Here is a 12,832-nt window from a genome sequence, read left to right as displayed (position 1 = left end):
AAGATCTCAGCTTGATTTTTCTAGTATTTAAGGAGAAAAGAAACGTGCCACTATTCCTCTGTCTTGTCTATTAAATGGCCTCCACCTACATTCTCAGTGTTATTACCCAGCAGAAAAAGAAGAGGAGCTCTCTGTGCAGTTATATATGTAGATGCACTCAGACACAATTCACGCATTGAAAGGCTTAATCCAGACAAGCCTGAGAGATGTGCCAAGGCTGTTCTGTTGAGAACGAACACAGATGAGTATCCCTGGTTATTTATGACTGTACTTCCTGGGGGCTTCAGAGGAAGCTCATGCTCTGAGTCTAATGCATCATGCTGCCACGGGATACGGTGCAGGTTACACAAACAACTGCACCTGCAGTTCAAGTATCCATTCGACATGCGAGATACAAATCAGCTCCGACATGGTAAAAACAAGTTTTTTGTTAGCAGCATAATCTTTGTGCTGTAAAATTACTTGTACCACTTCTGAAGCTATTAAACAAAAAACGTATTGTTTCAGGTTGTTGTGAATGAATAATAAATGAAGTACAGCCTCACACTGGAGCCTTAAACAGTGAAGTGCATCATTAGAAAAGCCCCGGTGGCTATTAAACTCTGTGTTGTATAATTTTCACATTATCCTCCCCTGATCTTTGAAAAATGGGGCTCATTAATTTGTCTTATCTGCAAAGTAAACTTCTTTTATCTCATCATTTGACTTCAATGAAGTACTTTTCATAATTAAGTGGAGAAATGCCACATCGAAGGAAATGAACAAAGGACAACAGTTCACTTATTACTTAGATTAAGATTGTAATGAATATTTATAATGAATATTTGCTCATTTAACCACCATCATGTTAAACTGTATTCACATCACGTTATGAGAGAGGAAGTCACCTATGACAAAAAAAAGGAAAAAATAACAGTTTAGGGCGAAATGAGACATTTGACTCCATGTGATTTGGACTGGAGAGATTTGTGTCTAGAGGGGTTCATCCGTGACTCTGTGACCAGAAAGAGGAGCCTCCTGTGGGGAGAGGAGCTGGCAGACAGGCACACCTCCCCATGGGGCTCCAGAGAGTCAACAGAGAATTACCCAGAGAATAAATGGAAAGCAGAACAGTCACAAAACAGATGGAAAGAGAGACATGGGTTAGAATACAAACACAGAGATAGGGGAGTGTTCTGCCCTGCAACAACCTTTTGACTGGGGAACATTAGAGCTGTTTTATCTCATTTGATTCTGCTGTAAAGTTGCACATTTTAACATGGAGGTCAGAGATGCTGTTTGTATGCACCAAAGCTTTCATGCAGGCAGTTACAGATGTTATGTAAATTACCCAACACTAAGCCAGCAGGACTTTACATTTTCTGTTTGTGTCTTTACTTGTGAGCTGTGAGAAATCTAATTTTTATGGAAGTTCTCTCCAAGGACAGCAAACGAAGCTTCACTGGATTCACATCCACTCATACATTTTTGTATTTCTTAGAGATGAGTTGATCAGTGAGTACCCTCTTTATGGTGTGGTGTGTTGTTTGTGTGTTGTTTGGCTCTATCTGTGTAATAATCTAAATGGCTTCAGTGCAGACCAGGGTCAGAGGGAAGAGCACTGACCTGATATCTGCTCTGTAGTGCAGACACGTGTGTCCTGTCGGCATACGGCCCTTCTGCATGTTCATATGTTAATAATTTCCCTCAGACCCACTTTCCAGTGAATGTCCGATACGTGTGTGGACTGCAGAGAGCGAGGTGCAGATATCTGTGTATTTGCACACTTGAATTCACTGCGTCCCAGTTGATTTATGGCCTGCCTGTTTGTGTGCGGCGGGACGCAAAATTAATCAATTTTTTTCCCATCAGTTATCTGCTGATTATTCTCCCGATTAACCTTTGACCACTCACTGTTCCAGCTGAGGGACTGAAGGGCCACTTTAGTTTGTAGCACTGTGGATAGCCACATCAATATCAACATACAAATGTATTTATAGATTCAATACTTTTATTTTACTGAATTCAGGACAGCAAAGAAGGCAAGAAACACGTCAGAACTTGCAGTATTGTTTCTGGATACGTGGATCCGAACCTTTTTTTTTTAATTGACCAAAGCAGATGCCTACATTACCCACAATGCATCATGACTACATACATCTCAGCTAACTCCACAACCTCAGACTTCATTATATGGCATGAGTGTTAAGTGTTAATGACTTTGTATTTACGGCTCTTTATATGATTTAGGACAGGAACAATCAAGAAGTCTTGTATTTATTTCACTTAGTGTTGATTGCATCAGCATTATTTACAACCCCGGTTTGTTCTGGCTGTGTTCCTGCCTTCTGGTTGGCTGAATGCAATGGATGTGTTATGTGTGATGTTCTGTGGGTGTCAGCCATCTGTACGCAGGCGTCGTTTAATTCAGAATATTACATGAATGATAACCAGATAATAAAGCCATGTAAGGTTACTGTTGGACTGTTGGTCTCTGCTGTGGGTGATGCTGATTGCTGACTCTGCAGGACCTTTCACATGCCATACGGCTAAAAGCCACATGACACAATTCAAGCATAATGTGCTCTACTTGTCTATGTTAAAGAGTAAACCAAAAAAGAATGGAGGCAGAATAAAGCTGCCTTCGGGGTATGTCAGCAGCAGTGTGCTTCTGTGTGTATTTCAGAAGTGAGTCTGTGCGTGTGTGCTTTGCTGCCGTGGCAACTAGATTTACCACATACTAATATTTTAGGTTGGCTTACATAATCGTCTGCTTTAGTCGATGCAGAGTGGTTTTTCAGAACAAGAGGCACTGGGGGCTGTTTGTTTGGAGCCGCTGGCTCCTCACTGCTCCACTAACTGACCATTGTGTAGTCTCAAGACAGATTTAGTATCTCATCAGCTGCCTTTTCCTTTCCCTCAGTCCCTCCAGTGTAAACACTGTAAAACTATACAGTGCTCTCTTAATCCTCGTGTTATTCTTCTTTATCACTTTCCTTTGTTGCTAAGGTGGCAGGTGTACTTGCTAAGAAACAAGAAAGAGAAGGAGGCATTTCATAACACTAACACAAGATTGTGCAGCAGGTCTTTGCAACATAGTTTTGCCTGAAAGCCTGAACAGGCTGCAGCATCTTTGCAAAGTCTTTCTTTGTGGAATATGTACATTATCTGTGCTGCATCAGTCGTCAGTGCATCACTCCAAATAGTTTTTATTGAACTAAAGTGGCTCCCAGTCCACTGTTTTAGCCCATAAGCAAAAAATGAGTTACATTACATTCAATATTACTCTGATTCCTATTTCTTTGTCCTTGTACTTTTTGTCAATTATGACTGTGAAAACTTTATTGGGTTTTGGACAACCAAAACAAAAATATGTCACTGTTATTTTCGTCATAAATTATAGCCCTAACGTCGCATCTTTATGCCCACAGGCAGAGCGCAGCGGCTCCGATGTCCTCAGCATCCCCGTCCCCATTCGGCGCGGTGGCTCAGAATCCAACCTGGATGTGGTGGACGGCGTGGGTCTGGATTTCACTAAGGGGGCACTGGGTATCGACAGCCTGCAGCAGAAGATCCTCAAGGTCAGAGGAGACATTACTCATCTCCTTCACTGTAAATTTACATTGTTTGAATTGCAGAGCAGCATGTACACACACAACATCTGAACCGACCGAGTGAATATCCCCTCAGCTCAGTTTGATGAAAAGCAGCATATTATAATGAAATATTGAAGTAGTTTTAGCTTCATTTAAGCAAGTTAAAAGATGTGTTGGCGTTATATATTATAAATATATTCAGTTTTTGCTAAACCCTCTTGAATCTTCTATTGATTGTTCTCCACTTCTTGCATATGTTTCACAATAAATGCTCATTATGCTTTTCATATATGCTTTCATTGTATAATAATAAGCTGAAAGTCTGTTTCCATCCTTCCTTTGTGTTTAGGTGACGGAGCAGATTAAGGTGGAGCAGACAGCTCGTGACCAGAATGTAGCAGAGTACCTGAAGCTGGTCAACAATGCTGACAAGCAGCAGGTGTCTCGAATACGTCAGGTCTTTGAAAAAAAGAACCAGAAGTCTGCACACTCTATCACCCGGCTGCAAAGGAAGCTGGAGCAGTACCACCGTCGTATGAAGGACACCGAGACCAATGGGAAGCATGCCCACAAGGACAGCAGCAGCAAGGAGTCTGGGACTCACAGCAAGGAGGGAAGCCTGCGGGATGTCAGCGCCAGTGGACGCCACCCAGCACTGGACAAAGTGAAGACTATTGGCCCTGGTGTGTCGCTTTCACCACCGTTCTTTTTCAATAAGTCACGAGAGTTTGCCAACCTCATCAGGAACAAGTTTGGCAGCGCTGACAACATAGCTCACCTAAAAAGCTCCATGGAGGCGGGGTCAGGGCTCCACGTGGAAGGCGGGGCAAGGGGTCTGAGTGGCAGCGCGACCACTGTAGCCAAGACGACCAAGTACCAGAGCGACGATGAGTGTTCCACTGGGACGTCTGGGTCTGCGGACTCAAACGGGAACCCGACAGCGGGCTCGGGGGCAGGATCAGGGGGTCCAGGGAGGTCAGAGTCAAACGGGCGTCTGGTAGAGGTTCTGGACATGGTGCGGGAGATCAGGGAGGCTCAGGCACAGCTGGCGGAGGACATGGAGACCCTGAACACACAGTTCAAACGCGACTACAGCTACTTCACACAGATGATGCAGGAGGAGAGATACAGGTGAGCGAGCATCAGAAAGTCTGATTATTGATTATTTCCAGCTCTGATGGACACTTTATCCAACTCAAGCCTTTAAAAGTCTTTCAATTATAGACTAAAAATGACTCGCGCTAAAAAGGGTGAAGCATGTACTTCAGTTCCCAAAACATGAATCCAACAATGGTAACAACTCTTTAAAACCGGCCACATTGTGTTTGTATGTGAGCTGTTGAACTGTGAAGAGCTTTTCACAGTTTCTGCGGCCATCATTATAAGCTTTTGTACACTAAAAATAGTTCACAGAGCTCACACACAAACCCCCAGACTGTTGCTAAGTCAACCAAGGGCAAATGTTTTCGACAGCTTAGTTCCAGCAGTAGATAAACTGATGTACTGTTACGCGCCCACACACACACACACTCAATTATGCATGTTTCTCGCTCTCTTTCTCCTCGGTGGTCTGCTTCCACCCACTCCGCATGTTTATGGGTGTTTCTGTCTGTCAGGTATGAGCGGCTGGAGGACCAGTTAAATGACCTGACAGAGCTGCACCAGCACGAGACCGGTAATCTAAAGCAGGAGCTGGCCAGCATTGAGGAGAAGGTGGCCTACCAGGCCTACGAGCGGGCGAGAGACATACAGGTACATGTTGTGTAATGATCCACAAACACATATTCACTATAATTGCATTAAATTACAATAAATTTTAAAATTAAAGCTAAAACGCAGGAACCAGATCAGGTTTGTTGAAAGTGACACGTGATCTGCAGCTAGCATCCTGGACATGGATTTGATCAGTTTTCATCCTGCAGCTGTTATGTTGTACTCGTGCGATCTTTTCAATATTACCTGTGTTGTTGAAACATGTCGGCTCTAACCCTTTATGTGAAAGCTAGCTGGCTAACCACCCCTTCCTCACATCACTCTATTAGACTTGCATAACTTGCGAATATGTGTCATGGATCAGGGGGATTAGAGCTAGTACCTCATATCAATTCTGATATTATTTTGCTAGCATAGCTAAGCTTAGCCCACTAGCTGTAACTAAGTTGCATCAAGAATCAAGAATCTTTATTGTCATTATGCAAGGCACAATTAAATTTTGTTTAGCAGCTTTTGGCTTAAGGCACACAGGTAGACACGTGGAAAAAAGGCAAAATATATCTAAATGAATATAAAATAGAAGAATAAAAGCAGTAAAACTAACAGCGCAAATTAACTTTTTTAAAGTGACCAGTGTGAATATATTGCAGCATATTAATGTTCAAAAGTACAGTCTGTCTTATGGGCATGGATCTGTGTGTTTACAAATAAAAAAACATCTGAAAAAGACACTTTGAATCTAGGGAGGATTTAATTATTGTTCTTTAATTATGTTCTTACATTGAGTTGCTTCTGAATTTTCTTCGGAGTGTGAGCAGGTTGAACTGTCAGACACAAAGGGAGAAGGCAGTATCTCTGGACCTGTCACTGTCTCCTTTTCATTTGATGTCAATTCATATGTAATTCACTTTCACTGCCCATCTCCTGTGACTCACTGCTCTCCAATATTTCCCTGATCTCAACCTGTGTGTGTGTGTGTACACGCAGGAGGTCCTAGAGTCGTGTCAGACCCGCGTGTCGAAGCTTGAGCTCCAGCAGCAGCAGCAGCAGCAGACGGTTCAGTTGGAAAACACAGATGCCAAAGTGCTGCTGGGAAAGTGCATCAACATCATGCTGGCCATCGTCACTGTCATCTTGGTGTGCGTTTCCACGGCAGCCAAGTTCACCGCCCCGCTGCTGCGTAGCCGCCTCCACCTGGCGCTCACCTGCGTAGGTGTGTCTGTGCTGGCGCTGCTGTGGAAGAACTGGGAACACTTGCAGTGCGCTCTGGAGCGGCTGTTCCTCCCACACTGAGACTAAGGAGGAGGGGACAAAAAAGACTCTGCGAACCCCTGTGTTCGGATGGTGTCATGGCAACAGAGAAAACAGGGAGGAGCTTCAATGTAGCCTTACACCAGCCCTTCTCCTCAAATGTTTGTGGGCTCCATGATCACTTTGCATGTCTATCACTGGGTGGAGGGCCTTACCCAGAATGCACCACACAGATATAAGCTGATACGATAACTGACCAAACGTGGTGCAGCAAACTCAGTGGGACCAATATAAAGATAAATCAGTCTGGATTTATCCGATGCCAGCCGCTCTCATGTGGTCACCAGAAGAGTCTGCGGGGCGGCGCCGACACAAACACACACTAAAGTCTAAATATAAACACTTACATCAGGGTGTGGAAACGGAGGTTATTTCCTGTCCTTAAAGGGAAGCGTATCTCTTATAGCAGCACCTCTCACCTCTGAACAAACACTCAGTGTCCCGGTGAATCTGTTTGAACCCACACAGTCTGCCTCCTTGTTCACAAGCTAGCTGTGACAAACACAAAGACACATCCACCTGAAGGTTGATTTGTTCTGTCTGTATTTATGTGACATTTTAAAGCCACCTCATTTTAATCTATCTGAATGTGTATTTGTGTGAAAATGTGCTGTACACCTGCCTCTTTGTGTCGGTGCTGCGTTTCAGAAGGAATAGTTTGACACTTTGGGAATTATTCATCAAACTCTATGATAATACATATGGATCAAATGCCAGGGGAAGCTGGCTTAGCCTAAAAGAACAGAAATTGCATTTTTTGCATATTCTGTTGAGTTTTTTAAGCTAAGGCAGGAGTGCGACAAATCGCAGTTCTTCCAGTGACCACTCGAGGGCTTGCCCCAAACATGAGGCTTGTTCATGTAACTAGAACTAGTAAGCTAGGCTAGGTTAAGCTAAGCTAACCTTACCACTGAACAAAAAGAGATATTTCCCAAAATGTCAAACGGTTTTGTTAAGGGAAAGCTTCTGAACTGCCTCTTGTCTTGTTCATTTGATGGCTCTTTGGTGTAATATCTGTTAATGTTGCTTCTCAATGCTTTTTCTTAGTAGTTTAAAAAATGGTGGTTTGTAAGCCGACGTGCTTCACTCAAAGACTGCTGCTTTAACAAACTGCACGCACACAGCAAACTGTGAGGAATGAAATGCCTTTTTTAACGAGGTGACCAGAACAAAATTTGTGTGACATCGTGCTGCCTTCATGTCTGGTGGGAATAACAGCTGGAGGATCCTCACCTCTTTTTAGAGCACAGAGAGATGACGAGTGGTTAATTATAACACATTGAATGCGAACACAGAGTGTGCTGCCCTGACATGGTATGTTTAGACTTCTGAATTGTAAGGAGGATGGAGGTTGTTCAATACTTGAAATAAGTGTGTTGCACTAAAACACTGAAATGTCCACTGCCCCGTTAGGAGGCAGCATTTAGCCACGAGTGGTGATATCTGTGTCGTAGTGGCTGTTTCTCCCACATGGCATGAATCCAGCATCACAGACTGGATAACTGAACAATGTAGCTCGGTGCCCCCTAACCCTGTATCACTGTGATGATGATGATGGTGGTGGTAATGGGACTGATGCCTTTTCAATGCAGCTACTGTGTGTCACTCTTTTCTGTTTATGTACCTCCAAAAAAACAAAAAAGACAAAAAAGCCAAATATGGAGATTTTAAGAAATGTAAGCTTCTTTTTATTGTGATGTTTAATTGGTTTAAACACTATTTCTGTCTACAGTCCATAGTGTATATTTTCAAATTTCTTCTATGTGTACTAGATTTCTGGTTATGGGTTATACCCATAACTCTTATCTTTTTCAAATGAGAAAATAAATCTGTTTTTTTCTAACATGTTTTTTTATTCCTTTTTTTATTACTGTACATCTCATCAATAATGCAGAATGTTATCCAACCAAAGCTGTGTCAAGATCAAATCGCTCTGAGGGTATCATAAGGAATTCATACATAAAATGGGTGTAAATGACTTTGATTGACAAGAGCCGTGCAGCACGGTGGGTGAAGAACATAACACGTAGTGTGTGTCTGTAATGTACAATAATTAGGTTTAAGACTAAAGATCTTAACTGAGAAATATTTAGATCTGATGATCAAAGTCCAATATCAACATGACTAAAACTCTCAATTTCAAAATAAAAGCCCCCTTCAATGTGATATACAAGCTCTGTTTCCTCTGGACTCAGGTTCGATTTACAAGCAGGCTTCATTTCCACAGACTGCTCTCACTTCACATGATGCAACACAGTCTCATAGTGTAGCAATATCAGGTCATTGTGTAGCTGAATTTCAAAATAAGAGCCTTATTAAACATATTTGAACTATATGCTTCTAAATTCATATTAAAATTAATGTTGTATTGATAGCACAAAGACTCACACAAAGAGTTTAAAAATGTCTGTTCATTCCATTTTTTGAATTTCAAAATAAAGGATTGATAAAATCCTAGTAAAATGTAGATTTTTGTTCTGCTCTGTCTAACTTCAAATTGAGATTTACTCAGACAATATCAGGACATTCAACACATACTCCCCTCAAAAAGGGGGTCAGGATTAGGCTCAGCATCTGCCTCTGATATACATACACAAGCACTGCAGGTTTGTTTGAGTGGAAGATGGAATAAAACACAGACAAGTGAGACACCTAGCTGTTACAGATGAGCAGTGTGTGAACAGATGCTTTACTGTCACAAAATGTAAGAAAATCTGTGACAATTATTACACAAACTTATATGATGAAAGAAACATCAAGTAAGCTTTTATATTTTTTATAAAAATTGCTTATTTTCATATAATTTTTCTATTTATAGATATAAGTTGACATCCATTGAAAGTGGAAAACACAAATGGGACATGTAATATTTATCTTATAATATTATCACTTTAATAGTAAAAAAATTGCTATTATTTCATATAAATAATATAATTTTTTATAATTAATGCGTGTGTCAAAAATACAGCCTGTGTTTTGAGGCCATGCTATTTGGCAGATGGAGTTATCATCCTGGACACCAGGGGGCAGTAGTGAGCGCCGGTGTTTGTTTTGGCGCAAACCGGAAAACGTCACAACTGTCTACCTTGAAAAAAAGAGAAAAGTTTAATGTTACTGCCGTGGTTTTCAAAGGGGCGCAAATTGTGGTAACAGTATGAGAAATGTCTTCTTAGTGTTATAATTGATTTATTAGAAATATATTGCATTAATCTGACGCATTATCGCTGGACGTTTCTGCTCTAAAAGAGAGGGGAGTTATACAGGAATGTTGGCTAACGTTAGCAAGTGCTGCTAACGCGTTGCTGTAGGTTTGAGAGAGATATATCAGCTTTACTTTCATGAATTCACGTCGCTTTTAAAATTCCTAACGTGTTTCTGATTTAAATGGATGAGCACAAGGAGAATATCTGTGTCAAAGACGTCAACGCGAAGATGTCTAATGGAAAAACAGATGAAGAGGTTGGTGTGCAGATACGTGTTTGCATTTAATTAGCTTTTAACGGTGACTCACTTATAAATCATTAATGACTTAGATCCACATTTCACAGGCTTTATTAACGTTTGCAGACATTAATTATATGTATAGTTTAGAGTCATATGCATGCATTCACAACAAAGGAGCGGATTAGATTAGTGATATTCAGTAACACTTTAGTAACATTAAGTTTACTGTTTATTTATATATTGTAGCTGATTATCTAGGATTCTTTAATGATTTGTTTCATTTTTAAGAAGAAGAAGAGTTGGTTTGTGATTGAGATTTGTTATTCTGGTTAGGGCTAATAACGTACTAAATATGCAGATGCTGGCATCTGCAAATAGAAGCTTTTGCCAATTTTAGAGATCAGTCTGACCCACATGCTGTTGGACTTTGACATATGTGATTTACAGTTATCTAGCTCTGTAAACAAATGCTCAGTGTTCTGCATGTTTTACTAAATATCAGTTTGTGACACATAATGACCAACATATTATTTCCTCCCCATGCAAAGCCTTGCAGCAGAATATGTCCTGAAGGGGAGTCTGCTCCTCAGGTTTCCTCATCGCAGACGAACAGTGACTTCAGTCATCCTGTGTACAAAGAGATTGCCTTGGCCAACGGACAAATCAACCGCATGTCGAAGGAGGAGCTGCGGATCAAACTAGCAGACCTGAAACTAGACACAAGGTGAGTATTGTAAATATTAATTGATGGTATGTAAATGTGATTGTTGGTTTCTAAATCCTTTTTCTGTTTTTGTGTGAAGAGGAGTAAAGGATGTGATGAAGAAGAGGTTGAAGAGCCACTATAAGAAGCAGAAGCTGATGCAGACAGCAGCAGAAGGAGGACCCACAGACACCTACTATGACTACATCTGCGTGGTGGACTTCGAAGCAACGTGTGAAGAAGATAATCCTGCAGACTTTCTCCATGAAATCATCGAGTTCCCCATGGTTCTCATCAGCACACACACCTTAGAGATTGTGAGTGTAGTTTTGGGTTGTTGTTTTAATGCAGTGATTTTTTTATTTTTGTTGGTCTTGAGTGCTTTTGTTTTGTGTGCAGGTGGACAGCTTTCAGGAATATGTGAAACCAGAAGTAAACCCACAGCTCTCAGACTTCTGCGTGAAGCTAACAGGAATAACACAGGTTGGTTCAGTTCTGCAGTGATGTCAGTGTTACAGTGATGGATTTGGAGTTAACTGAAGTACTGCATTGTTTTGTAGAAAATGGTTGATGAAGCCGATCCATTCCCAGCAGTCCTTCAGCGTGTTGTGGCCTGGCTTCAGGAGAGAGAGCTTGGGACAAAATACAAATATGCCATACTGACTGACGGGTATGTTTTACCACAGTGCTGCTGCTTAGTGTGTCATTTTTATTTCAGTATCGGTTGATAACTTGTTTATCATCTTCTACAGGGCCTGGGATATGAGCAAGTTTCTCAACATCCAGTGTCGGATCAGCCGAATCAGATATCCGACATTTGCAAAGAAGTGGATCAACATAAGGAAATCATACGGGAACTTCTACAAGGTAACAGCTTTTTTAATCAGGAAGGTGACCTTAAAGATACATAGAAATACATTGAATAAAGAAAAGCAAGATTTGTCATCATGCAGGTACCTCTGAGATATGTGTTATTTGTGATGTCATGCCTTGGGTGTCTTCTTTCTTACATAACATGAACCACCAATCATGTCTTTTTCCAGGTTCCCCGCACGCAGACAAAGTTGAGCACCATGCTGGAGAAGCTCGGTCTGAAGTACGAAGGTCGCCCTCACTCTGGGCTGGATGATTCACGCAACATAGCCAGGATAGCTCTGCGCATGCTGCAGGATGGCTGCCAGCTGCGCGTCAATGAGCGCATGCATGCCGGCCAGCTGCTGTCGGTTCCCAGCTCTGCCCCTGTGGAAGGAGCTCCGCCACCGTACAGCCCCCGCAGCAGAGATTAGAGGCTGAAACACCGGTCTGTGCGCAGATCAGCCTGAACATCTGTTGTGATGCTTCACCACTTGAATAAAGCACTTTTATTAGAGATTGGAGCTCTAATAAAATTTGAAATAGTTGGTTGGGGGTTTCTCAGTTTGACCACTTAACATGGTCAGTATTTTGATTTAAGATTGTGCTGGTCTCTGACCATTTATTTTTACACCAGATGTTTAAGAACAGATCATTCCTGTGTGCTGTGGGAGGAATCCCCTCTGTCAGTGTGTTAAAACCTGCCTCACCATGCCTTATTGAGCTGCTGACAGTAAACAGTTTTATTGTGTTTTACTCATCAAAAGAAGATTTTGTCCCTAAGATACCAGTTTTAACTGTTTAATTTTAATATTACTACATGATCTGCAGCTTCACACATCTAACTACTGTTCCAATATAAACACAAGAATGCTGCTGCTACTGTGTCAAGCATAGGGAGGAAAAAACCGTGTGGCTGTAATCTCACACTGTAAACAGTCCTGCGGACGTTAACTGTATCATCTCAGATTGTGAGATAAAAGTAATAATTACTTAAATAGTTTTTTGTCTGGAGACTGTACTGTCAGCCTGTGTTGTAGTATTGTGCCATGTTTTGTATGTATAGTAGTTTTTATTTCATGGAGGATGATTTATTTTAACAAGGATGAATATTCTTCTGAATGCTAAATCAAACAAATAAATATGTTCTCTGCTCTTGTAAGCAGTTTGTCATCATTAAGTTTCATTTGTAATATTGTATTTAGGCATGTAAAATTTCTTAAACATTTTCTAA

At 41.4% G+C, this 12,832-nt stretch overlaps 2 protein-coding genes across 3 annotated transcripts in view; both read left to right on the top strand.

Moving 5' to 3' along the window:
- LOC114431853 (transmembrane and coiled-coil domain protein 3-like) overlaps positions 1-8,444 on the top strand; it is a 33,436-nt gene extending 24,992 nt beyond the window's left edge. For both annotated transcript variants that reach the window (XM_028399509.1, XM_028399510.1), the window contains exons 2-5: positions 3,411-3,560; positions 3,925-4,706; positions 5,192-5,327; positions 6,276-8,444. In XM_028399509.1, coding sequence (XP_028255310.1) covers positions 3,411-3,560; positions 3,925-4,706; positions 5,192-5,327; positions 6,276-6,581 — 1,374 coding nt within the window. In that variant the 3' untranslated portion in view covers positions 6,582-8,444. The remainder of the gene's footprint in view (positions 1-3,410; positions 3,561-3,924; positions 4,707-5,191; positions 5,328-6,275) is intronic.
- Positions 8,445-9,675: 1,231 nt separating this feature from the next.
- On the top strand, positions 9,676-12,760 carry eri1 (exoribonuclease 1). Its single transcript, XM_028397871.1, has 7 exons — positions 9,676-10,058; positions 10,592-10,767; positions 10,847-11,063; positions 11,146-11,229; positions 11,307-11,416; positions 11,499-11,613; positions 11,790-12,760. The coding sequence occupies exons 1-7, from the start codon at positions 9,984-9,986 to the stop codon at positions 12,030-12,032; spliced, it is 1,020 nt and encodes a 339-aa protein (XP_028253672.1). The 5' UTR covers positions 9,676-9,983; the 3' UTR covers positions 12,033-12,760.
- Positions 12,761-12,832: the final 72 nt, after the last annotated feature.

This window comes from Parambassis ranga, chromosome 2, assembly GCF_900634625.1.
Source record: "Parambassis ranga chromosome 2, fParRan2.1, whole genome shotgun sequence".
NCBI classification, from domain to species: domain Eukaryota; kingdom Metazoa; phylum Chordata; class Actinopteri; family Ambassidae; genus Parambassis; species Parambassis ranga.
Note: the sequence above shows the minus strand (reverse complement) of the source record. Positions and strands in the feature narration are given on the sequence as shown.

Coding starts and splice junctions, on each gene's coding strand:
- eri1 (XM_028397871.1), top strand. CDS start 9,984: ATGGATGAGCACAAGGAGAATATCTGTGTCAAAGACGTCAACGCGAAG. Junction 11,064..11,145: donor GCACACACACCTTAGAGATT/GTGAGTGTAGTT, acceptor TTTTGTGTGCAG/GTGGACAGCTTTCAGGAATA. Junction 11,614..11,789: donor CATACGGGAACTTCTACAAG/GTAACAGCTTTT, acceptor GTCTTTTTCCAG/GTTCCCCGCACGCAGACAAA.